The sequence below is a fragment of the Cimex lectularius genome, unplaced genomic scaffold, assembly GCF_000648675.2.
Source record: "Cimex lectularius strain Harlan isolate CLEC.00 unplaced genomic scaffold, Clec_2.1 scaffold207, whole genome shotgun sequence".
Taxonomy (NCBI): Eukaryota; Metazoa; Arthropoda; class Insecta; order Hemiptera; family Cimicidae; genus Cimex; species Cimex lectularius.
Window position 1 is genome coordinate 104,771 of NW_019392835.1, and position 26,524 is coordinate 131,294.

Here is a 26,524-nt window from a genome sequence, read left to right on the forward strand (position 1 = left end):
TTTGAAAAGCAATACAAATTTTGTGATTAAAACGATTGTTTAGAAGTTAAATAAAAAAATTGTAAATTGTACTGTATTACTGCTTTAAAAAAAATTACACCAGTACGAATCTGTTTAAATTTTGCTTTTTTTTATGAATTCAATTTTTTTATGTACAACCTGTATTTTCAATTTTATTTTATATAGGCTGAAATACATTTGCTTAAAGATAAGCAAAACATACTCTATCAGTTTTTTAAAATTTTATATATTTTCAATCTGAAATTGGAGACTTGATTAAAAACACAATATTAAAAAATGCAATATCTTATATGAATATGAGATAGTAAGAATAATTATGTCCCTAACCGCAACCCTAGCTAACCTAACTATTCCGAAACCACACCTAACCTAACCAACTCAAACATTGTACCATCCCTGATCTTTCTTAACATAACCCTAGCCAACATAATCTCTAACCTAACTTGATCCTAACATTGTTCAGCCGATTTCATCATGAAACTAAACTGACTTTCATTTTTTATTATTTCATATTATTCAGTCGATTTCATCATGGACCTAAACTGACTTTCATTTTTTATTATTTCATTTTCTTTGAGAAAGTACTGTATAGGATTAAAAAATGATTAGACTGTAATAAACCTGACCTTTCATAACCTAAACATAGCTGACCTAAGCTAACCTTACTATTTCTAACCTAACCACTTGTTCATCGGATTTCATTATGAGACTTAAACTGGCATTCATTTTTATTATTTCATTTTCTTGGCGAAAGAACATTTATATAGGTATAGGAATATAAAAATGATAGAATATAACAATAGCTGACCTAATCTATCCTTACTATACCTTAATTAACTCAACTTGTTCTGCCAATTTCACCATGAGATTTTAACTGATTTTTATTTTTATTATTTCATTTTCTTGGAGAAAGAACATTGTATACGATTACAAAAATGATTAGAATATAACCTTAGCTGACCTAACCTAACCTTACCTACCTCGTTCAGTCGAGATGAGACTTTAATAATGACTTTCATTTTTTATTATTTCATTTTCTTGGAGAGAAAACATTTTATAAAATACATACGGTTAGGGTTAAAGACAGATAAGGTGGGCCTAGAGTATATAAAGACAGGTAAAGTAGGGTAGGGTTAAAGACAGGTAAAGGTAGGCTAGGAGTAAAGACAGATAAAGTAGGATTATGGTTAAAAACAGGATAGGTCAGGTATGATTAGGGTTAAATATAGGTTAGGTACAAATCAATATTTTTCTGTGAACCTGAAAAAATATGTTCAGATTGAGAAGGTAGTGCAATCTAAAGGATACTTTAATTGCTTCTTATTGAGTACTATTCTAAGAGCTTTTATATTTCTAATAGTGTGATGTTTGGTTGTCAGATAGATTTAGCAGTCCAAAAATTAAATGTTTACTTAGTCAGGATGTTTTAATTATTTGGACATGGTGTAAAATCAAATTGGTTGGTTGTTTTCTGTGAATAAATAAAAAATGGGGGGAATGGTGTAACATGCTAACAACTTAAATCCTATATTTTAACAATATACTTATAAATAATTATAACAATAAACAACTAGGAAATAACAGAGGCAACAACTCCGTAAGTACAAATTTATCACAATGAATTTATATACAATTTACGAAAGGGCTTTTGTTTTTCATTTTGAAAAAATCCAAATTTAGAGTATAAGTTGAAACTTCAGAAAGTTTCTTCTCCCCCGACTGACGGCTTTGCAGGGTTTTTCTTCTTTTTTGTAGAAATCGGTACTGAAATTTTGACTTTCCCAGGGAAGTTTGTCGCAAACTTCTGACAATCCACAGTCTTGATCAGTTCTTTTTCCCTTTGGGTGCACTCTTCATTTCGAATGAATGTTTCGACGGCCAACTTTGCCGCTTTGCCTTTTTTCGTAGTCCCAGGCACAAGCTTCAGTTTAAATCTGAAAATCCAAGAAATCATTACACTTCAATGGCAAACTAAAGCTACTTATTCAACATGTTTTCCAATAGATTTCCACTGAGGGAGCTCTGAAGAGGACTGAAGGCGTTGGATCTTGTCAGAAGCATCCATTTTGAAAAACTTTCAGTGGGTTTTTGGTCATACTAATCCACAAAAATGGCAACTATATTTAGGGAAACTGCTGAGAAAATCAAAAATCTATTTGCTCTCTGGAAATTGTACTTCAACAGATAGCACATAAAAGTTACTCTCCAGAGAACACCAGACTGGAAAAAACTACAAATGCATGATTTTGATATTCCTTAGAACTTGAGAGACCAAGGACTGAGATACCTCTGGGTCTACGTTGATTGTAGGCTAACCTGGGAACCTCCACATTAACAAGAAAAACTTTGCTATATATTATCAACCGTACTAAGAAAATGTCAAAGTACCTTGTATAAGACCATACTTGGGGTACGAGCGGCAGTATCACTTCAAACTGAGAGAGAGGAAGGTCAACAGGAACCAAGACCTATAAAACATTCTGAAGATCTACCATGAAAATATTATGATAAATTCCATAAAAATTGGCCATCTATGCTTCTGAGATGCCTTCAGTCCTTCTTCAGGCTAAATAAGACAAATCCTCACCTATTTTTTATGTATTTACAATTTATAAAGTACTTACTTGTAGTTAAGTAAGGTACTATACGGTGCTATCACGGGTAATGAATACAAAAGTTCATCGTCTGGGTATGGCTGTCCTGTCAGGACTGCAAGGGCGTCTAAATCTGTCTGTATTTTCTGTTCCAATTCGTCAAGATCTTCCGGTTCTTTTACTTTCTGTGTAACTTCGGCTGGTTTCTTAAATTTGGGCTTCTCAGTGATCTGTGGCTTTTGATTTTTCAAGTTTTTCTTTTCCTTTTTCGTCAGTTTCTTCTCACCGGCAGACTGAAACATCGAGTGATAACAATTGATAAAAAAAGGCTAAAGGGGCAAGGATATGTGTCCAAGAATACAAAGAACTTACGGCAAGAACGAGCATGCGTAGTTTTTTCTCCTCTTCGTCTTGGTCTTTGTACTTTTCCTTGATTTTTTTTAGTTTGCTCCGTTGGCCTCTCTTCAAAGGTGCAGTCTCTTTGGCTTGTTTTGAATTGCTCGGGACAGCTATAACATTACAGAAAAATGACATTAAATGAAGTGATAAAGAGAACCCCAAGACTTCCAAATCAAGTTTTACAGTTCAAAACAAACAATAAGACCTTATGATAATCGGACCCATGAACTAGTCCAAGACAACAAGTCCAAAATTGCACCATTGTTTTCAGTGTAAAAAATCCTTTAAAATGATGTATCAGGATGTATAGGGTTGTATTTTAAATTTTGAAGTTTAATTGTGCCTGAAGTACCCCGTATAACTTTTTCAGAAAAAAAGGTAAACATTTGAAACTAGACTAAAAAATATTAAACACATACTTTTTATTAACTTATTTATTATTTTTTTTTATAGCGTCATTGGTTCAAGTGAAATTCAACTGGGCCATCTAAAATGAACACCCTGTATAGTTATAAATTGTTATGGCCCTCAAGTATTAAAATAGATATCGTATTTTTTGAAAATACAAAGGGGAAAAAATTAATACAACCAAGAGTTGGTACAAATATTTAAGTTTCAGATTAAAATTGATTGAACGCTGTTACTTACCAAAATCTGTTTGTTTTTCTTCTTTCTGCCCGCGTTGTTGGTTAACATTTTTGTTTGTGTTTCTAGGTTTCTGTTTAGCCTTTATGTTTTTATTGTCTGATTGCTTCAAATCATTATCTTCTTCGGACTGTAAAGGTGGCCCTTCATTGCCGGAATCGTCATCGTATATTTCCAATTTGTCTTTTTTAACGTCGCTCTTCTCCTCTTCACACTGTAATGACGGCCCTTCATTGCCCGAATCGTCTTCATCGTCCGAGTCATTTCTGTTGACGTCACTTGCACTTTTGTCGGGCTGCAAAGGCTGCCCTTTCCCGGAGTCATCACATTCATCTTTTGACAGCGATATAGTGTCTTTGTTTTCATTATCATCATCACCTGAGCTCTTAGAACTAACACTAAGAGTTTCAAATTGTTCTTCTAGTCGAACAGTTTGCTCTTCGACTCTAGAAAAAAAAAAATGTTACTAATGTAAATTTTAAAACATGTTAAATGTAAAAAAATTGAAATTGTACCCTGAAGTGTTGTCTGATTTTTCGCCTTGTCTATCATCTTCAATACGAGAGTCATCTGTACCTTTATTTTCAGCTAATAATAAAATATATTAATCAAAAATCGATTTAATGAAGAAAAATAAATTATACTCACAAGTAGATTGTTCATAAATATTTTCAACATTCCGTACTCGTCTTTCATCTTTATGTCTATAAAAAAAGAATTTATGTCATATCTGAATAAATTTCAAGAAGTTATAAATAACGTTTTTTAACGTATTTTACACTGCTCAACTTTGTTATTTTGTCTCGTTTGCCATAAGCCGTAGCTATAAGAATAAAAATATTTTAAAAAATTATAAGAAACCTCTCTGCTGAAGAATCTGAGACTCTGAACAAAAAACCACACCCCATGGCCAGTTGAGCAGGAAGTAAATAGTTTTTGTGCCCTCGAACCATGAAACTTCCCGTCTGCAAGTATTCACCGGTTGGCGCAGTTTTTGACACTTGTTCATGAGTAACCCACCATGCCGAACAAAGAATTTTAGCATCCCAACCGACACTGTAACAAAAAAAATCATGTTTATTTGCAACCCACAAAACGTTAACTTACATAGTGGACTTCCCATAAGCAGACAAACAAGCAGACTTAAGAATGGGATTTTGTCTCTTTATAATGAGGGTCCAAATATAGACAAATTTTAGGTACAATAATTGCAATTCAAAAATTAAATTAATTCAAGCAAATATCATAGTCATGAAAAAATCCAGGTGTTTCAACGAAGAAGGTCAGGTGAAGGGAGTTGACCCAAGTCGTGTCAGGCTTAATCGAGTCACGAAGGGGGCCAGGAGAGAAGAGCTGAGTCAAGTCACAAAGGAGGCCAGGTGAGTTGACCCAAGTCAAGTTGGAGTCTAGTCAAGTCCTGAAGGAGGCCAGGAGAATCAGGTCACAAAAGAGGCCGGTGAGTTGACCTGAGTCATGAATGAGGCTAAGTGAGCTGACCCGAGTTGAGTCAAGTTCAGTCAAAGACACAAAGGACCAGGACAGCTAAATCAAACCAAGTCCAGCCATGTCCCGAAGGAGGCCAGGGGAGTTGAGACACCAAGAGGTGAGGTGTCAATCCGAGTCATAACAAGTCAAATCAAAGAAATGAAGGAGGCCAAGAGGGTTGAGTATAGTTGAGTCAAAAAGGAAGCCAGGTGAGTCGAATAGTCCAGAGAAGTCAAATAGAATTGACTGATAAGAGAGGTGAGACCCAAGTAAAGAGCAGTCAAATAATGAGAATAGTTCTGAAACCAGAGACCAGGAAAGGCACCAAGAGGCTAAATCAATCTTATCTCTCTGGTTTTTGTATTTATTAATACACAAAAAGTAAACAAGCATGTACACTAAATTTCCTTACCTCGCATAGCAAAAGTGGAAAAATATTGTTTAAAGTGGAATCCTGAATTGTTTTTCTTTCTCTCCTGTCCATATAAAAGACTTTTTCATTAAAAAATCTATAAATGTATGCTTGTCCATTTGGGGAAGTTTGAGTATATTATTATAATACTAATGTAAATCACCTGCAGCATACAGCCATCGTTCCAGCTTCATTTAATGTTTTAATAGGTACAGGTTTACCAGAAGGGTTTTTAATTACAACATTGCTAGCACCGTGGATATCAGCATGGACATATAAATCTCCAGCTGTCATATAGCGCTTTACAATGAGTTCATTCTGTGCCTGATCTCTTCCTCCAATAACTAAGAGAGAAAAAAATCTACTGTTAAAACATAACAGTGTAAAATATTTCTATGACATAAATATAAAAATTATTCGTAAACTTTACCTAAATAATTTTCTGAACTTATAAACCAATAAAACTTTTCAAACCAGTATGGCTTTTGGATTTTTTTTATTGTTGTCAGGGTTTTGATCTCTTTAAGAGCGGTTCTCGCTTTCTTTTGAGCCGACACGAGTGCCTTGTCTTGTGATTCTAAAGTCTTTTTCTCTTTTTGTGCAGCATACTTCTTGTGATTATAGTATCTTTAAAAAAAAATTATATTAATGCAGATAAAATAACACTATTTTTGAAAAGACCTTACTGTTTAGCATTAGCATGGGCTGACAAAGCCAGGTCAATATCCACAGGAGTAGGTTCGCTCTCACCATATACATCATCATAAATGTCTCTATAAAATATTAAGTTTAAACATAAAAAATAAATTAGAATTAAATTTCATTTACTTAAAAATTACATCATTTGATTTTTTTATGTGTAAAATTCCAATATTAAAAAAAAAACGCGTAGCCTTAGGTAAATAGAAAAGTTCACCTTAAAAGGAGTGTTATATGATTGGTCTGGAAGTTAAGAGATTTAATTATTAAAGCAACTGGATCTTTCTGGCTTTGAGCATTTTTAACCATTGTGTCTATGGAAGACCAGTCCATTTGAGCGGCCAACGCTGAATTTATAATCAATATTGCATCTCCTACGATATCGCTGTTGCACATAATCAGATCAGCTTTTTTCTTATCAGTTTCTTGCGTGACAGTTAATTCATAAATCCTGCTGTCCTGATTTTGCTTTATTTTTTCAACTTTGCTAAGAACCTCTTTTTCCTGAAAAAGAAACAAACTTTAAACTCAAACTTACTTAAAAAACAAACTTTATTCAAGAATTTGAATAAGTAATCATGAATACAACGTATTTACAGATTCATATAGAAAGATGTTCATTTACAAAAATAATATACAAGTTACACCCACATCAAGTTGGTGATATCATTTTAATCTTATTAATCTATTTTTTTTTTTTCAAAATCAAATTATAACTTACATATAGAGTACAAATACTAAAAGGGGATGATTAAAATTTTCAGTACTATATTATAAATACAAGGGTTAATCAAAGAGGCAGAACTTAAAAAGTGAAAGAGACGAGGCTAGAAAGATATTGTGAGGAAAGAAATTCCAGAGATTGTTTTCTGTGAAGTGGAGAGTCTTAGCCATCTGCCTCTTCATAAAACATTTCTCATCTCTGTATGAAGGTGTAAACAATTTTGAAAAATGGGTACACATAATATATAACCCTTATATTAAGTTGAAATTAAGGACTAACATACACATTCACTATTAAATGAATAACAAAATGATAACACTGTAAATGGTTTGTAAGGTAGGGTTAGGCTAGGTAACAAATGGTTAGAATAATAGGATTATGATTGTTTAGTTAGGTAACATAGGATAGGAGTTACATTAAGTAGGGTTAGGATTAAGTAACAAGGTTAATTTTTTTCTGTGAAACAGAAAAAATATTCCTGAAGGTACAAGCTATTTTAATCAGGACTATAGATAATATATAATCATTATACCAAACTTGCTGAAATTCTAGCAGAGCTAACTTATGGATCCACTATTAAAAAGTTGATATTCCAGATGGTTAAGAGAGGTAGGGTTAGGCTGGGTAACAAATGATTAGTTCAAACAGAATTAGGGTTGAATGTGTTTAGGTTAAATATGAAAATGGTTTGGTTTGGTTAGGTAACAAATAGTTAGAATAAATAGGATTCACATTGTGTTAGGTAAAAATGGATAAATTAAATAGGATTAGGATTGGGTTTGATAATGGCTGGTTGAATAGGATTAGGGTTTGGTTTTGGTTAGGTAACAAATAGAATAAATAGGATTAGGGCTGGATTTGGTAACAAATGGTTAGGTGCAAATAGGATTAGATTAAGTACCAAATGGCTAGGTTAAATAGGATTAGGTTTGGTAACAGATGGTTAGGTTGAACAAGAGTTGGGTTGGGTTTAGTTAGGTAACAAATAGTTAGGATAAATAGGATTAGGGTTGGGTTTAGTAACAAATGGTTAGGTTAATAGAATTAGGGTTAGGAACAAATGGTTAAGGTAAAGAGTTTAAGGATTCATTGGATTTGGTAATGAATTGTCAAGATAAATAGGATTAGGTTGGGTTAGCTAAAAAATGGTTGTTAGATAGAGTAGGGCTTAGTTGGTTACAAATGGTTTAAGTAAAAGATTGTTACGATAGATACAATTACAGGTAGGTACGGTATCATTATGATTAGGTATGTATCCATGGTTCAATGTTTAACACACTCATTGTACAAGTGATGCTGGGAAAACGAGGGAAGAGTATGTATAGAACTTTACAAAGATGTTTTACATATAGTACGTACCATCATTACAGCTTTCATTTCAATACTTTGTGACTCGATTTTAGAAAAGAAGTCATCAACAGCATCATTAAATGTATCATATTCGCTAAATTGTGAATTTTCAAACTGCTTAAATAGATAAGGATGGAATTCAAGATAATTTTCAATATCAGTACCATCCACATTCTTCACAGTTTGTTTGATGATATAACCCTGCAATTAAATTTTAAAAATAATGCATGTTTTACTAGTATATTTACTTATTATTTGTCTCTATTAGAAAATGAATAGGTTTTTAAGAATAGAGAAGAAACAGAAAAAATGCCAGAAAACGTAATTTACATTACCTTACACCCTTTGGTAGAAATTTCATTAAAAATTTCTTCAGCTTTTAATAGATTTTGCTCTAGAAGTTTAAGCTTATCTTCAGGAATATCGCCAGAAAATTTCGTGTTTTTTGCAAGCCCTGACAACACAAGGGCATGTTCAATGAGAGAAGCTCCAAAATCTAAAACATCAACAAAAATATAAATAAATAATAATAATAAAAAATCAATGAAGAATAATTTAAACTCGCATAGACGTACCTATAACTGGCAGAAGAGATTTGTGAATAGTTGCATCCTTTTTGGCATTTGCTTTCATTTCCTGGAGTTTATCAAAAGTAGGTGGGGCTAATTTTTCGTGCGCTCGGTCCATCGGATATTTCTCACGAACTGCAAATCTGCACACAAAAAAAAAGAAATGTAAAATTATCAAAATTTTAAAATTTTTCCAACATTAAACAGGTTTGTAATAGTTATATTTTTGAAGATGAAAGAGAATGTTAACCCTTAGCACTTACACTGCTTTTTTAAACACTAAAACCCTTGGGGTTGATATAACTCTGCTATTGAGAACCTCCGGAAAAAATAAGTGTTCCTTGGAAAGTCAAATTCTAACCTAGAGAGGATTTGATGTATGAGGAGTGGATGACTGGTTTTATACATTTACCACCTTGACAAAAATAAATATTGTATTTTTGTAATTAATGCCATGAGAATTTTGGATAATCATGTATAAAAGGAGGATAACGTTTTTGCTATGGGAAAGAACGCTTTAACATTTAAAATGCTGGAATACTTTGGGTTTTGATAGGTTTAAAATGGTTAAGTTAAGCTAGGTTAGGCAACAAACAGTTAGGTTAGAGAGGGTTAGGATTAGGGTTTGGGACAAGTTTGGTTAAGTTAAGTAAGGAAGGGTTAACCTAACACTCCACACAATTGAAATTTGTTGAATTTCTTGTCTAGATGAAGAAAAGAAAAAGAAAAAAAGCACTTTATTCTGGGACTTTATGATTTTGAATAACTTTTGAATAACCTACTGTGATAACCTATTATGGTATGTTGACCATTCCGAAATCGAGATTATTCTTGAGTAAAAAGTGGTTAATACATTTAACATTTTAAATGATCTATTTGCATAAGATTCATGCCTGATAAGGCTATATGAATATACAATAATTTCTTATTTACAAAAATACCAAATATGGTTAAAGACCTGGAAACAGCGATATTAAGTGAAACATTACGGGAGGATTATCTGAGTATATAAACATCTGAAGAAAAACAACAGAACCAATCGCTATGATTGTAGTTTTTGCCCAATGATAATAATTATCGAAATAAAATTAAAAAGGTACAAATGAATTTCTTAGATGCCAAGTTGTTAGGACAAAACATGAGTGTACAGAGGATCTGAACATAAATGGGAAAATATCATCTGATAGAGGAAGGAGCAAAGGATTTACATCCTACGATAAGAAGGGTATAACTTGAAGGCAAAATGTACAAAACAGTTCATTTAACATCTGACATCAATAGTCAAAGTGAGGTAGAATAAGGGAGGAAATTATGAGTCTACGTGTACTAAAGGGGGAGAAGATTGGCACAACAGAATGGAGAGTGGAAAAGCAAAAGGCTGCTTGGGTGGGAAGGAAAGGTAAATTTTAGCACAACAAAAAATGGAAGTTGCTTGAGCCTATGAATTGGGGAGAGAAGATGGGAAGGAGACAGATGACACTGTGAGAGAAAGATAAGATTTTAAGTTTAATGATAAAAGAATCGACAATGTTTTCATATTAATTTAAATGAAAATAATTGATTACAATTGTAGTTTTTGATGACTGATTAGTTTGTAATTATTATATTTCTAAAAATTTTTTTGAATTATTGTAGAAACATTAAAAAATGTTACCTGACGTTTTTTTCTTTGTGTGGTGTAAGCACACTTAAAATAGACATAGTGTTGTCCGTAAGTATGATGTTTCCCCGTTGAAAAAATTCTACTATTAAATAATGCATCGCTATATCGACACCAAATTGCATTATAACTATTCTATCATTCCCAAGTTGGTTGATATTTTCTAGTCTTTTATTTGATAGGTGTTTCCTCAGCTAAAAACATAATGAGATCAGTAATCAGAAAGAAAAAGAAGTGTAAATTTACCTTCATCGTGAAGCCAGAAGGACACGGACTTTTTGGCCATGTGTATGTTGTAATGTGAATGCGTGAACCTGACTCTATGAGAAGTACTGTCTTCTTATTCGGACTGTGAAACCTAAAAATGTATGTCTTATGATCTATATCGTAGATCTGGTTTATCCGCATCCCATGCAAGCTGTAACATATAAAAAAATAACAAAATTATTTTCTATTCATTTTTCATTTAATGAAAAATAGCCGTATTTTGGGTCAACATAATTGGAAAAAGAAATTAAATATTGAAATTCTATTTTAAGTAGAAAACCTAGGAAATATGTCCATATAACTAAACTTAAGTTCTTCTTATCCAAAAATTGCAAACATTCCCCATATCCCACCCCTATATATTTAAGGGTGGTTTCCTCCTCAACAACTGTATATTCCAGGACAGATTTTGTTTTCACTGACAGTTCCAGGTCTGAGGATGCTAAACGATCCTGTCTATACGCTGAACCATTACCATCGTTTATGTCGCCCATGTTTATAATCTGTTCTGACTCTCTTTCATCACTCACTGCGTTTATCTGTGTTCGGCGAAAGAACCGTATCAATGGACAGATGCATCAGATTGCTCAACGGACCAGATTGGACAGACTTGGTGAATTATGCTAAAGTGGCCTGGGCCTATCGAAGGCTAATAGTAAACGAATTTAATTAATAATTCTTCTCTCTTCTTCTCTTTTACTCCCAATTTCTTTGCCCCCGCTCTTTCCCTTGATATTTGGTGTTTCTGTTTCTCCGGTCTCAGCTCCGCTCATTGATTTTTAATTCTCAGTTTTGTGTCCTTTTGATTTGGTATTTTGTTATAGATGTTACACTTAGCATAGATTTAGTTTAATGCATTTGTAAGTTTATTTTACAGGATTAGTCAATAATTAATCCAAGCTCCGGCAGACGGTTACCTTGCCGTATTAAGTTTATTTTCTTGTTTGAATTATATGTAATTTTTCTTTTTTCTTCTTGTGTGCAATAAACTTATTATTATTATTATTATCATCACTCACTGCACTAATGAACACATCCCAAAATCCAGGCATATATTATAACAAAACTAACACAATATCAAGACTGAAATAATAAAACTGGTACTCAGGATGGGGTTACCTTCAGTATTCATCACTTTACATACCTCGCCTGGGAAGCCTGGAAACCGGAATTACAATTTTAAAAAAATTCTTTCACACTTTACTGGAAAGAAGAAACTTTTCTATCTAGCTCGGCTTCGGATCGGCCAGTTGTGGCTTACCCATAGTTTTCTATTCGACAATACCCTTAAAACCATGTTTCCATGTATATCTATCACTAGATCCTACATCATAATAATGTAATAACAGCATTGACAGATCAGTGGTCATCTTCGGTGCATGGGTTTTTCTATAAACATCCGTTCATCTTATGCCAGAAATATAACTTCCATCCAGTTAATAGAAATAATAAATGGTGGAGTAAGTGTGTTGTTCAATCTTTTTAAAAAGATAGTTCCTACTCATCCATCCAGTTATCCTATAAACTACCCCTAATACACCTGCCCATTTAACCTAAATTAAGACACTGAAGATGTAGAGAAGGCTAAAAACATCTGACAGGTAACCCAGCAAGGACAGACCAAAACGATCAGTGACAACCAAATGTCAGGTTCCATCACCAAGCCAACAGCCTGAAGAAATCTCACAACTTGAAAGATTGTCCACCTTATCATATACATGTTATAGTGAAGCTGGTAGTCTTGTAAAGTTAATTATAAGTGAACAAATAAGACATTTTTAATTTTTTTTCTACCAGTGGCAATCTTCAATGTGCGAGTTTTTCTATAATTACAAAGCTGCAACATCTGTCCATTTTATGTTAGAATAGAACCTACAAACCCATTTACCATAAGTCAGGACACACAGATGATTACAAAATGTTTAAACGTGTCTGACCAAAATGAATGAATTGAATAAATGTTTTTATTTTTTATTTATTTAATTATTTTTTTAATACTTTTTTATACCAGTGACAATCTTCACGGTGAGAGTTTTTTTTTTATATTTAACAAGCTGCAAATCCATTCATTTTGGTAGAAAAATAACCTCTTGACAGTTATCCCATAGTGCACCTAATATGCCTATTTGTTTATTATAAATTGGAAGCTGGAAACAGTGATGGCTTTGTGTAGTTTATTTAATTTTTTTTCTCCCAGTGGCAATTTACGCTATGCGAGTTATACTATTATTACAAGGACTGCTATTTCCCTCCATTTTGTTTGAAGCATAACCTCCTTCAGGTTATCCTAGAAACTGCATCTCCCCGTTTAACCCAACTTGCTAAGCTGGTAAAGCTTTTAAAGGTTTTGTGAAGTTTATTAAACAAAATAACTAGAAAATTTTAGTTTCAAGTTGAACAAATTTCTACATAAAATATCAGGTATGCATAAGACTATTGTGAATATTCTATCATGCCTTGTGATGAAAGTAATATTAATCGCATTTATTCAATCCTCGATGGATGCATTCAATTCAGACAGTTGATGTCAGGCATTTCAGGATTATGAGCACACAAATTTAAAAAAAAGAAATAATACTTAATCACATGCCAATAGCAATCTTCGCTGTGCGAGTTTTTTGTAATAAAAAGAGCTGCAATATCAGTCCAGTATGTCAGAAATATAACTTCCATCCTGTTAACCTATAAAATACATCTAATAGGCCTATTAGTATATTATAAATTGGTAAGCTGGAAAAGCTGATGGTGAAGTGTATATAAATCGAACAAAAGGGTTTTGTCTTATTTGTTTCTATCAGTGGCAATATTTACTATGCGAGTTATTCTACAATTACAAGAACTGCGAATTCCCATCATTTTGTTTTAAGTACAACCCCCTTCTTGTTATCCTATAAAGTACACATCCCCGTTTAACCTAAATTGCTAAGCTGGTGGTTTTGTGAAGTTTATTTCAATAAAGACAAAAGTTTTTTTTTAAAATAGTATATTGAGATTAAAAAAAACCTAAAGAACAAAGTTATGTGCTCGTTACTGCTTAACTGCTTAACAAAACTAGAGTTACAAATTTCTACATAAAATATCAGGTATACAGTTTTATAAGACTACTCCGAATATTCAGTGATGCCTTTGAGATGAACGTAATAGTCTCGAATTGCATTTATTTGATCCTCGAATGGTGCGTTCATTATAGATGGGTCGATGTCTTTCTCAGCAATCATCTCTTCGAGTAGTCGATTTTTGAATAGATTTGACTTGAGATTTTTGAAGTTGATTTCATACCCACTGGTTTTCAATTGGTGCAATTTTGTATCCAGGGTACGAAGCTGTTTCAACTCGTCTTCCAGTGCCTTTTTGTTGTTTTTGAGCTTTTGAAACAAAATGTTCAACTCAAGGTAAAGGGAGTCATTTTTTGATATTATACTGTTCCTTTTGGTCTCGAGTTCTAAAATGAGATCACTGTACAAATTGGACAATTTGTTTTCTATGCTTTTCAGCGATTTGTAGCGATCGATGATATCGGAAAAGGAGTCAAATTGTTTAGAGTCTTCGACAGCTTTATTGACAAATTCTTTGTAGAAAAGAGCAGTTTTTAAGTACTCATTCATCGAGTTAGATATGAAATATACGCAGCACATACCGAGAAGGAGATTCTGATGGTCTAATATCAACTTGTTGAACGTTTCAACCTCCTCTTCAAGCTTTTCATACGATCTTCTTATCTTGCATTTGTTCTGTTCGAAAAGATGTTGAACGCTGCAGTTCTCGTTGTAAAGGATCAGTTTGTTCGCTTCGAAATCGGCTAGGACCTCCTTCGAGTCGTTTTCCAGCTCGACCTGACTCTCGAACCTCGTCTTGAGCACCTCCTTCACCTCGATGGCTTTTTTGCAAATCCGATACCTTTTGTGAAAATTGGTCGAAGGGGGTAGATAATGGGTCACGTATCCTTTGAGGTTCGACGGCCTGATCACCCTGGGGTTCAACGAGCGGAAATCACGCTCGACCGAATTGAAAACCGACCCGTTTATGAGATTATACGCCATCCCGGATTAGAGACCGGTTGTCATAGAAAACTACAAATAAAGTTTTTAAAAAAATAAATAAAAAAATGGGGGACTCACCTTTTCAGCTCTTGGACAGCGGCCGCCAAGTCGAGAGAATTGAAAACAGTCTTCATTTTATTCCGGCCCGAGTTTATCAACCTCTCGGGTTGAGTTTTACGACTGACAGCCGTGGATATACCAGGGATGTGATATAACCGATTTGTTCAAATTAATCATGTGGAGTTGGATCAGTTGAAGGAGAAACAGAGGTTACCCTCCCATAGAACTTGTTTGCAATGCGTCACCAAGCACGAAGAAACGTGACGTAAATTAATAGAAAAAAAGGAAAAATTGACTTTTTTTCTAATTTAAATTACTTTTTGAGACGATTCTCACCCAAAGATCAACCTTAGCTTGCTATTTCTATTTAAACATAAAAATCAGAAATTTTGGTTCCAACCAAGCAACGCACAAATGAGTTTCAACCTTCCCCTGAAATAAATCCTTCTTTTCAAGTTTATTTATATTTGAATAAATCTCAAATTAATCAATTATTTTTAATTTTATGCTTAACATTTTTTTAATTTATCAGGCAGTGTTTGTTTTTATAAAATTAACACAGATGTAATTTATTCCGTGTTTTTTTTTTGAAAGAACAAAAAAATCATCCCGGGTCGACGGCCGACGGTGATTGGTTATCACGTGTGATTCCAACTGGATGAAATTTTGCCGCGCCATTTACGAAAATGTATTTCGGAACATCTTCGTCAAACCCAGTTTATTTTAAAACAATAAAGTATGATAAGTTTTACCGTTATTTGATAGAAACGTACAAAGTGTGACGAGCAAAGCGGTTTGTCCTTCATCTTCATAGGGAATAAGTTTGGTTTTGTTGTGTAGAAGCCGTTGAAAATGGACAGTGAGAAACTGATTCGTTTAGTCTTCGAAAGGAAGAGTTTATGGGATCTAAAACAGCCTCAGCACTACGTGAGAAACGTAACCACGAAACTATGGGCTGAAGTAGCCGATGAAATGGAGAAACCAGGTAATCATAATTTTTTTCCACAATAATTAGCTAACTTGATCTCAAAGCAGTAGGTCTCATTTGTAACGTTGTCCAGTAAAGTATCGTGAACATTTCACTATTTTCTAATTTCTAGGGCATGTCTGTGTTTCATCGGTTCGCCATTTATTAACTAGTTTTGTACCTAATAAACTTTATTTTAACAGAAATAATAAAAATGAGGTGAGTATGTCGATTCGCTTTTTGTAAATGGCGGTTCTACTAACAGATATCTTGTTTACAACGATCCGGATTTCGACCATTAAATGCTCATTGTCAGATTAAGTAAATTACGTGAATTGTAAGAGTTACTTGCGAATCTGCCGCCAACGCAATGTTCCAATGATTTGGATTTACATAAAGTCAAATCCGTACATGTACACACGTACATACTAACATGTACCGAGTTGAGCATGTTCGCTTCTCATAGTCCAATCACCCATCGCGGGTGTTGGCAGTCTGGGAGCAGACCTTAGTCTTGATCAAGGTATGGTCTTGAAGAAGAAAGCAAATTCAGTTGCTACTGTCAAGCTTTCGGCCTATTTTAAGGTCGTCATCATCAAGGAAAACAAACTTAAATATGCCTACAGATTGACACATTTAAGTTTGTTTAGAGGTGATCTCAAACTTCCTTGAAGCCTGACTCAGTCCCGAGGATTGCCAGATGTTATGTATCACACTGTTACAGTTATCTTATCACAATATTACAGTTACCTTGGCAACGTGGGGCTGAACCGGTCCTCAAGGAAATTTGAGATCGCCTTTAGAAACTTAAATTTGTCAATCTGTAGACATATTTAAGATTGTTTTGCCTTGATGATGATTTTAAAATAGGTCGAAAGCTTGGCAGTAACAAATGACTTTGCTTTCTACTACAAGACCATACCTTGATCCAGAATGTTGGTGAGTGAAAAAGTGGTCGATATTTCTAATGCTGAAAACAGTTACCTAGAGTTCATACTTCATCCTACAATCACCGAGGTTGTCTCGGATGGGGGGGTTGTTGTCATCAGCCAGGACAATTCAGCACCCAACGCATGCAGTTCCAACCAATTCATACTCACGTTCATTCTTAATTACATTCACGTCTATTCACATACCATTCATTCAATTAAGGTGGTGGAGTACTCGATATTCCTACTTCACCCTTTACACGTATTTACACAACTAACCTAATTGTGGGTCGATATGGTACTCAATATTCCGCTATCGACCCACTCATATCACACGTTCACGCTAATAAATACATTCACTCTCAACACAAGCTATGTATGCACAATCATTATTACTATATACAATAGAATAACCCTATTTCCTCCAAGAATCGGAACGGGGACCCAAATACCCCCTCTCAAGCACAATTTTCAAATTGGATGACATTCCTTCGCGCTCTCTCGGAATTGCACCCTTCCATTTGGTGGGACTCATCAAGCAAGCTTTCTCTGCATGCGGACTTTGGCTCAAAAGTAAGCGTCCTTTTGTAAACGACGTTCCAATGAGAAGCTGGTTTTAATGCACAATGAAATAATTTTAAATTAGTGATTAATTTGTATGTCTTAAGTACATGTTTAAAATTTGGGGTAGATCAAAATCTGTAAAATTATTAATGTTACGTTTAATTTTACTTTTTTTTTAATTTCTCAAACCAAACTAGTAGTTCCTTCCCTTTGTTGAACACTGTTGTATTTAAATTGAAATTGTGTTCTGTTTAGATGGTCCTTACATTTATAAAAAATTTCAAAATTGTTTGAAAAAAAATGCGCAGTTAAAAAACTCATATCAATGAATTCAACCCCCCTCCCCAATGTTATACGGTACAGTCAAAATCCACAAAGAAAATAAACCTATAAGACCAGTGGTGTCTTTTATAATATTCTATGCCACAAACTCGCGTCAACAATAGATAAAATAATTAAAACTCACACCAATTTCTAACCTAGATTCTGTATTAATAGTTCTTTAGAACTGATAAAACAAATAAAGACCTATATACCTACCAACTGTGCTTTAGTGTCATTTGATGTTACTTCTATTTACAAATATCCCCGTTACAGAATGTACCAAACTATTAGAACAAAAACTTTTGGAACGAATTTGTAAAAATGATATAGTAGACGTCTTAAATAAACTGCTCAAAAATGAATAGGGATATTGCCCATTTTGTAGTATTTACTTTCGCAGTATTTTTATTTTACTTTTATTATAAATTGCATTGAAATTTATTAGTAATTATTATGTTGTTTTTTTCTGAAGGCAAATTTAATTAAGGGATTTTGACAAATAACAAAAAGGTTTTAATTCCATATTTCATCAGAGATACAATGTCAATGAAACTGCATTTTCTAGGCGAATGTCCCATCCTGGAGAATTTTGTTTAATTTATTACAAGTGGAGTGAATTGGGGTGATTTTTACTCATATATCATTACTGCTTTAAAATAGAGACGGCTTTTGGTGGATGAATTTAATTTTAATTAATTTTCATTTTACTAAAAAATAATATTTTTCTTAATTTTAATATGTTTACTTTTGTATTTGTTATTTATTTGAATATGTAAACTCGACAGACGGACTCTAGTTCATTTTTATTATGCTGTTTGTAGTAGTTCTTTTTTACGCAATTGTAATCATAAGCTCTTCAAAGGAGAATGTCATTATTGCTTACTGGTACTTAAGTCAGTGGAAATAAAAAACGAGAAAATATTGCGTACACAATTGTAATGCTAACAATATTTTCAGCTATTTTCTTCCATGCTACTCTGTTAAATTAGTTCTTGAATAACTTTTCAAAGAATAATTCCATAAACATGGGTTCTGTTCAACTATTTTGTCAAAAGAAATAGTAGCAGAGGCGTCCTCCTGTTGAGTCGACATGATTCACTGACGAGTCGCGCCGATCGTGGTCGCCTGGAGCGATTGACATGCTGTGTCGCCCTAACCGATATGCCGCCGATAAAAATCGGCGTTATATCGCAATCGCCTGGTGTGCACTGGTTAGTTGCAGGCAAGGAATACAGGTAAGTGATACGGTGTCGAATTGCATATCGCATCACATTTCGTATCGTGTATTGCATTGCTCCAGCGGGCACTGCGCCTTACAATTCACTTCGCGAGACGTGTTTGTAATTTATTCAATCTGATGATGAGCATTTAATGCTCTAAATCCGTCTCGTGGTAAACAACAAATCTGTGAGTAGAACCGTCATTTACAAAAAGGAAAAAAACTTTTTTTATGTTAATCTACTGTCAGACGTCAAATTCTTAAAACGATTTGGGCAGAAACCCTATTTCCTTAGTAATTACCTAAAAAAGACCTATCCATGGCAGCATCAGAGGCAGTGGGTGTTTACATTGCCTTTCATCCTACCATGAGTAATACATATTCCATACTGTCTACTCTTTTGCATACCCACTTTCCTGCTCAGTGTCTCGGAATTGGGCTGAAGGTATACTGGTACTTCATACTTCATACTACACCTACCTATTTCGCTACTTCGCTACCTATTTTCATTCTCACTTCAGAGTGGGCTGAATGATGTCTGGTTAAGACATGAGGCGCGGAAATATCTCCTCAACCTGTTATCTTAATTCGTCCAGTTGACCACTTCCAGTTGCGTGAACAGTGGTGAACACAAATACCGCTAATTTGATCCTTACCGAAACTTAATGTTGGGTCTCAATTTATTATCTCTCAGACTTAACACTGAAGATGACTAAATGCCGAAACTTTTACAACTATTACAGACTAACACAGCAAGGATAACATGATTTCCAACCCATTACCTATCGAACCTAACCTAATCTGTCGCTAACACTAATGCTAAAATTAACCCGATCAGTCTATTACACCTATACTAAACCTAAACCTAAAAATAATACTAACCACTCCCTAACCTAACCTGTCCAAAACACTAACCTTAACCCTAACGTACGTCCCTAACCTTCACCTTGTTAAGCTAACCTAACCTATTCCTAGCCATTACCTAGTCGATCACTAACCCTACTAAACTTAACTCTAACATTAACCCTAACATAAATCCGTCCCTAAATTTAACCCTACTTAACCTTACTAACTTGCCCCTAATTATTACGTAATGTAACCTAACCCTAACCTAGCATCCGCACTCCCTGGTGTTGAACGGTAACGATCAAATTACGGGAGAAAAATCTCACGAAAAATATCGCTGTCACTTTGTTTACCATAGGACTCCCGATATCTATCCGTATGAACTTATCATCGGCTCTCGCCACTCCTTGCAAAGCTGTTGAAAAGAACTTTTTTGCAGTTTACATTTTTTCTTTTTTAGTTGACGAAGTCAAGAGAAAGTGGAGAAGGTTGCGAGATTCTTTCAGGAGGGAGTTTAAAAAAGCCTACTGTGAACAAACTGGCAGCGTGTCTGAAAAAATGAAAACATGGCCACTTTTCAGTCAAATGAGCTTCCTGCTGGATGTTGTCGCTTTAAAGAAATCACAACCCTTCATCGAAGAACAACTAACTGTCATCGAACAATGTGAAGTCATTGAAAATCCCAGCTACAGTATCGAGCATCCGATATGTGACGGTGAAGCACAGTTGACACTAATCGAATCGCCCAAATTTTCAATTCTGCCGCATGAAATGTTCAAAAGCCCGGCTAAAAAGAAGAAAAAGAACAATTATGAAGAACAATTCTATATTGAAAGTGAAAAATCGGTTTTTGAACAGGATAATAACCAAGACAGTGACTTTCAGTTCTTGGCGAGTCTTCTACCTTACTTGAGAGATGTGCCTGGCCATAAAAAATTAAAGGTACGTGCCGAACTACTAAATGTTTTTATAATCGAACAGGAGGAAAGAGACGCAAACCAACAACCTATAATTTAACGTTTATACGACTTTTCCTGCATCAAACTCCTAGAACTGTTACTGTATTGTTGTCTGATTATTTTTGTGTTTAACTACGTTATACACGATTTTGTAAAAACAATAAATTTTTCATTCAATGTATCTTAAAGTTGATCTTTTTTTGTTTACTTTGCCGACCAAGCATCCGCCAAACCACGTATCTAAAGTTATTGCTAGTCGTCTTCAGACTTCATTTATGCGTTTAACAGCTTCAGGGATTGGCCTGTGCTTTACTTCGTCTCTGTGCCACTAATATCACTGATGTAAGAGATAAGAGATTTAGAAGAGGTAAAAAAACCGACTTCTTGGATCATTCATGAGGTAAATGGAGTGGTGAGACTCCCAATTGACAGCATTGACCGGGAGACCAATACAAAGCATATGGTAATTTCGGTTCAACTAGGCCCCCTATTTATGCGAAACACGTTGCCGGAGAAATATCTCATGAGACTTTTCGAACAGATTCAAAGATAAGACCGTTTGACAGTTGATCAACCCTTAAATGCGTGTGGAAATCCGGGCATTTAGGAGGAGTTATGCTAAGGCTTTTATGTTTGAAATAGTCAAGAGTACGTAAAAATGCCCTTTCGTCATGGCTATTTTCATTTGTGCGACCCAATGCGAAACCCACCAGTTAATAAAAAGTTAGTTAAAAAGTTAATAAGAAGTTAATAAAACTTAAAATAAAGGACCAAGAATACAGACTGACCTTCCGTGGTTGATTTTTATTGTTTACTAGACTAATAGATTTAGTCGACTCGAGGATGGCCGCTGACTCTCTGATCAAAGATTTCCAACATATTGATATTTTGTAGTAAAAAAAACTTACGAAAGCCCTTTTAGAAGAGTACGTTTTTTTCAAACTTTATCTCCGCGTACGAATATTATCTTTGCTTCACGGCAAACCACTGAATCATGGATATAATCTAAATTGTCTCTGATCTCATCTTAACCCTAGCCCTAACACTAACCTATCCCTAACACCAATATTAACCCTAACCTATCCCTAAAACTAATAACAATCCTCCACTGACCCTACATCCCTAACACTAATCCTAACCTATCGCTGTTACTAATACTAATACTAACCTTTGCCTATCAGAAATATTAATATCAATCCCTAATTAATACCATAACTCTAAACTATCCCTAACACTAACCCTACTTAACCAGTCTTTAACTCTAACTAACCCTACTCTAATGTTACCATTAACTTTAACCTGTTCGTAACCTAACCTAACCCGTCATTTATCGTATTGTAACCCAACTTTACCTGACTGTAACACTGTTACTCCTTAACTTATACTTTCCCGCCCCTAATCCTAATATTTACTATAGCCAGACCCTAGCTCTATTACACCCTAACCTAACATGTCCCTATTCGTATCCGACCCTAGCCATAATACTTATTCTAGCCTGTCGCTTACCCCTATTACGCCATAGCCTAACTTTACCCCCTGTCCCTAACCCTGATCTAGCCTTAATCCTAAACAAACCTGTCCCTAACCCTAATATTATCTCTTATCTAACAGTAATTTTACCATTTCCTAACCCTAATCTGTCACTAACCATATAAAGTCTAAACTAATCTAATTCGATCCTAACTTTAACCCAACCTAACCTGTCTCTAATCCTATACACCCAAACCCAATTTACGGGAGAAAATCCATCACTGAATACTTTAACAGAAATTAATTGAATTAATTAAAACTGCAAGGAATTTTCAAGGATTTGATGTTTTGATAGCCGAAAAAACTAAAGAGAAGCGTGCTGCTCCTAGAAGAGTGTTGAAAGGAGAAGCTTAATGCTGGAAGTTCCAGAAGTTCAGAAGGGTGAAGATGGACGAACGTCGAAGAATCATTAGTCAAATGAGAAGTTAGCCGTCTCGAGGTAGTCTTTAGAAAGTACCACGTGAATATAACGGAAATTCTAACCACAAGCAATCATGCTTCTTCGATTACAGAAAATCAGCCGTTTGTTTGTATCCTGTTGTGAGTTTTATGTATATCAACAATATAACCTATAATAGGCTAGTTGAATCAGAGAATCAAACCATGCCAAAATCTATTCCAAGCAGCTATAAATTATGTGTAATTGCATGTATTAGTACCAATGTAAATGGTCCGAGTTACAATATATATATATAATGACGTGACTAGCTGACAGACAACGCACAGACTAAACCGCTGGAGCTAAAGGGCTGAAATTTCGAAAGTGCATTACTATAATATAGCCGCTAAAAAGGATTTTTTGAAATTCCATCCCTAAGGGGATCATGTATGTATTCCGAGTGAACTGAAGAAGAGGTGAATTTGAAAAACGAGAAGTTATATTAGAAAGCTAGGAAAACTAGTACATTACTTGTAGTTTGTAAAGGAAAAACAATATCGATCTGTACCAGTCATGGCTGTTTCTAGGTTGAATAACGAATAGAGAAAGACTATTTTATGAATGAAACCACAGTTTTATGCATGACAAATGAAGAAAATAGAAGCCTCCCGCTCATAAAGCTAACTATTTCATTCCAGCCATATTACAAGCGTTTCTAAGCCGCGTTTAACATCCAGTTCTGTGTGTTAAAGGGAAAAGTCCTTTAATCAGGTCATCGATTCGAAAGATTGAAGGCATGGAAACATGATAGCGCTTAACACTTCTGACCCAAAACACATCCCTTCCTATTTTCAAGAAGTATACATCATGCTTTCTGTCCTGTTGAAATATATATAGCCTTATGGAGTGTACTTTAATCTGGGAACATAACTCATTTACAAAGGTGTATGTGCAGAGAAGCTAATTTTCGTTGTTTTGTCTACCTTCGAAATTGAATTAAAACTAATAGATTTTTTGGCAAACATCTATCACTAAACTATCGAGTTATAGGCAAAATAACTCTGACAAAGTGTAATTAACAATACTTGCAAGTAAACTAACTGGTGTCTGTCTTCAAACGGAAGTCAGATGACAGAGCTGAATGAAATAATAGGGAATTTTGTATGGCGAGACTGTTTTGCACCCCTTTTCGGGTTAAAGGGGAGTTAAGATTTATTACTAGTGTAAAGGTTAGGCTCCTCTAACAGATTTTGGGCACTTGCGAGGAGATTCAATGTCAGTCTCACTTGAGTGGAAGTTAAATTGAGTTTTTATGCTGGATACACAAACTTTTTTGCGAAACTATTTTTACTTTAAAGGGGGAGGTTAAGGTTCGGAACATTAGTAAGGGTTAGGGACGAGTTAGGTTTAGGTTAGGGTTAGAATTAGGGACGGGTTAGGTTAGGAAAGGTTAGAGACAGGTTTGTTTAAGATTAAATTAATTACAGTGATGGTTAGGTTAACTAGGATTAGGTTAGTGTATATTATGGTTAGAGGTAGGCTAGGCTAGGGTAAGTTCTACTATTAGGTTTAGGAACAGATTAGGTAGGGTTAAGGACGCTTTAGATTGGGTAGACTTAAGGGTAATGAGCTGGATAAACTAACATTTTTGCGCGACCATTTTCACCTAAAACTAATCTTAACCCTTATCTGACTTAGCCCTAATACTTGCGCATTCCCCTGTAAAAAGAAAATGGTCTCTCAAAGAAGTGAGTGTATCCACACCATAACTAACTTCTACCTTCACATAACCCTATTACTCCTTAATCTAACCTTACCTGTCTCTAACCCTAACCTAGTCTTAGATCTCCCCCAACCCTAATTTAACTTAACCCTAACTTTGCCTGTCCCAACACTACTATATCGTAACCTAACCTTACCTGTCCCTAACCCTAATCTAACTTAATCCTAAATTTGCATGTCTCTAATCCTAACACTATTATACTCCAAGTTAACCCAAACCTAACTTTTCGATAATCCTATACACTCTAACCTTATCCGTATCTGACACTAATATAACTTAACCGTAATCCTAACCCTAATTCTACCATACTAACCTAAGTGGTCCCCAATTCTACTAACACTAACCTAAACATACCATACCAGACCTATCCCCGCGCAAGACTTTAGAGACAACTTGACAGATTTTTAGGACGAAAATTTGTTTTGACTGTCAAAGTTCGACTTTGTGCAAGACACCCTAACCCATTCTTACTCACTATCCACAACTTTCGATACTCCTCTATGCCTCGTCCGATTTCACCGATAGTTGAAAATGGTTACTTAGCTGGTAGCAAAAATTTACTCTGACTATTTACCAACACCGGATTCCTCAACTACCTCACACTTAAACGGAAGGAGGCGTCTTCTTGTCATGACTTGCTTATACCCTGACGCCCTTCCACACCCTTTGCGCAGTCAATTAGTGTGTTGGATATTTTATGGCTTCGAAGCCGAACATGTCAATAAATTCAAATGTTCGCCTGTATTCACAGTCTACTGACTTCCTAAGTAAACAGGTCACTTTCTTCCTATCCTTGGTATAGAAACAGTATGATATGTACAATAATATTCATGTATACCGTGCAATTAAATACACGACAGTGAACAATGAGACAATGAGAGATTCAGCGAAGGCCGTGTACTTTTTATGTGTAAATGTTTAAAAATAGATATAAATTCATCACTCATTCACTGTGATTTTAATAAAATGATTATTTTGATTATGATTTTCTCTAAAGGCAAACCGATAAACAGTAGGTTGATTGTATGTTTCAGTGATAATTCACGTACGGAAAACGGATGAAGAGTACAAACAGAAGCTGGCCTGTGTTCTGCCCAAAGTGGGTCTAGGTTTGTTGGGAGGAACAGCCGGTTGAATATGTAAGGTGTATTGTAACACGGCTGATAGGAATGTCTGCGGTTTAGGTTGAATAGTGGATGGTACCAAGGATGCTGCCTTGCGGGAAACTCGGTTCGGTATAGTATCATAGAAGAAGGATGTTCAGAATTGTAAATGAAATACCCTACCGGACAGAATGAGGCAATAAGTGAACTTACTTTGAAGTCCTAGACCTTTAGAAAGCTCCAGGACTCTCTGTCATGTTTGGAAGTTCAAGAAAGGAAATGACAAACTAAGGAAACCAAATCCAAACATAGCACCTTCAACCTACATCCTATCACCCCCCCCCCTATTGTTCTCTCAGAAACCAATTTTCGTTATTTGGAACTTACCTTGAACCCCCAGGGTCCAGCAGAAAGCTCCAGGACCAATCTGTCCTGCTTTGAAGTTCAATAAATAGGGGATCAGACTCAACCAAACCAAATCCGAGCAAATAACCTTCACCCTTCACTAATAATCTCTCTTATTTTTCTACCAGCAACGACCCTCTTCTGGTTGGGACTTTCTTTGAACCCAGTAGAAACTCCAGGACCCTCTCCTATTTGGAAGTTCAAGATATGGTGGATCACATTGAATAAAACCAAATCCCAGTAAAGAACCTTCACCCAATGCCATATAACCTCTATACTTCTTCCAGCAACAAATGTTTGTCCTACTTTGAAGCCCTACACTTAGTAAAAACCTGCTGGACACTCTCTTCTACGTGGAAGTTCAAGAAATGGAAGATCAGACTTTGTACTATACGTAAATTACACTGACCGAAATAATGAAATAAACCTAATAAACTATGAAATAAAAACAATGAAAATGAAATAAATATAAATGAAATAAATAAATATTTTTGGACATGAATATCCTGTGAGTACCCATACTGACGTACGTGACGACATCCCATGTGGACAATATAAATGATGATCTTTACTAGAATTTTGAGACGTCCC

The 26,524-nt window shown here is 34.9% G+C and overlaps 2 protein-coding genes across 2 annotated transcripts; one reads left to right on the forward strand and one right to left on the reverse strand.

Annotated features, from left to right (window-relative positions):
- Positions 1–1,615: 1,615 nt before the first annotated feature.
- LOC106667221 (nuclear export mediator factor NEMF homolog) lies at positions 1,616–15,135 on the reverse strand. The gene is made up of 17 exons (XM_014395044.2): positions 14,944–15,135; positions 10,805–10,976; positions 10,553–10,752; positions 8,905–9,041; positions 8,665–8,825; positions 8,339–8,530; positions 6,473–6,759; positions 6,243–6,329; positions 5,987–6,183; positions 5,720–5,900; positions 4,521–4,715; positions 4,308–4,363; positions 4,175–4,247; positions 3,663–4,105; positions 2,988–3,124; positions 2,646–2,908; positions 1,616–1,955 (listed from the first exon to the last, which is right to left on the reverse strand). Exons 1-17 carry the CDS (start codon positions 14,997–14,999, stop codon positions 1,718–1,720), a joined length of 3,075 nt encoding a protein of 1,024 aa, XP_014250530.1. The 5' UTR covers positions 15,000–15,135; the 3' UTR covers positions 1,616–1,717.
- A 477-nt stretch (positions 15,136–15,612) lies between these two features.
- LOC106667143 lies at positions 15,613–20,817 on the forward strand. Its single transcript, XM_014394869.2, has 2 exons — positions 15,613–15,910; positions 20,235–20,817. Exons 1-2 carry the CDS (start codon positions 15,778–15,780, stop codon positions 20,789–20,791), a joined length of 690 nt encoding a protein of 229 aa, XP_014250355.1. The 5' UTR covers positions 15,613–15,777; the 3' UTR covers positions 20,792–20,817.
- Positions 20,818–26,524: the final 5,707 nt, after the last annotated feature.

Bases quoted from the DNA above. Each gene is read 5' to 3' on its own strand.
- LOC106667221 (XM_014395044.2), bottom strand. From the start codon at position 14,999: ATGAAGACTGTTTTCAATTCTCTCGACTTGGCGGCCGCTGTCCAAGAG. The intron at 10,753-10,804 runs GTAAATTTACAC...TTATGTTTTTAG, and splicing joins CTTCTGGCTTCACGATGAAG to CTGAGGAAACACCTATCAAA. The intron at 4,106-4,174 runs GTACAATTTCAA...TTTTTTTTCTAG, and splicing joins AAATCAGACAACACTTCAGG to AGTCGAAGAGCAAACTGTTC.
- LOC106667143 (XM_014394869.2), top strand. From the start codon at position 15,778: ATGGACAGTGAGAAACTGATTCGTTTAGTCTTCGAAAGGAAGAGTTTA. The intron at 15,911-20,234 runs GTAATCATAATT...TTTCTTTTTTAG, and splicing joins CGATGAAATGGAGAAACCAG to TTGACGAAGTCAAGAGAAAG.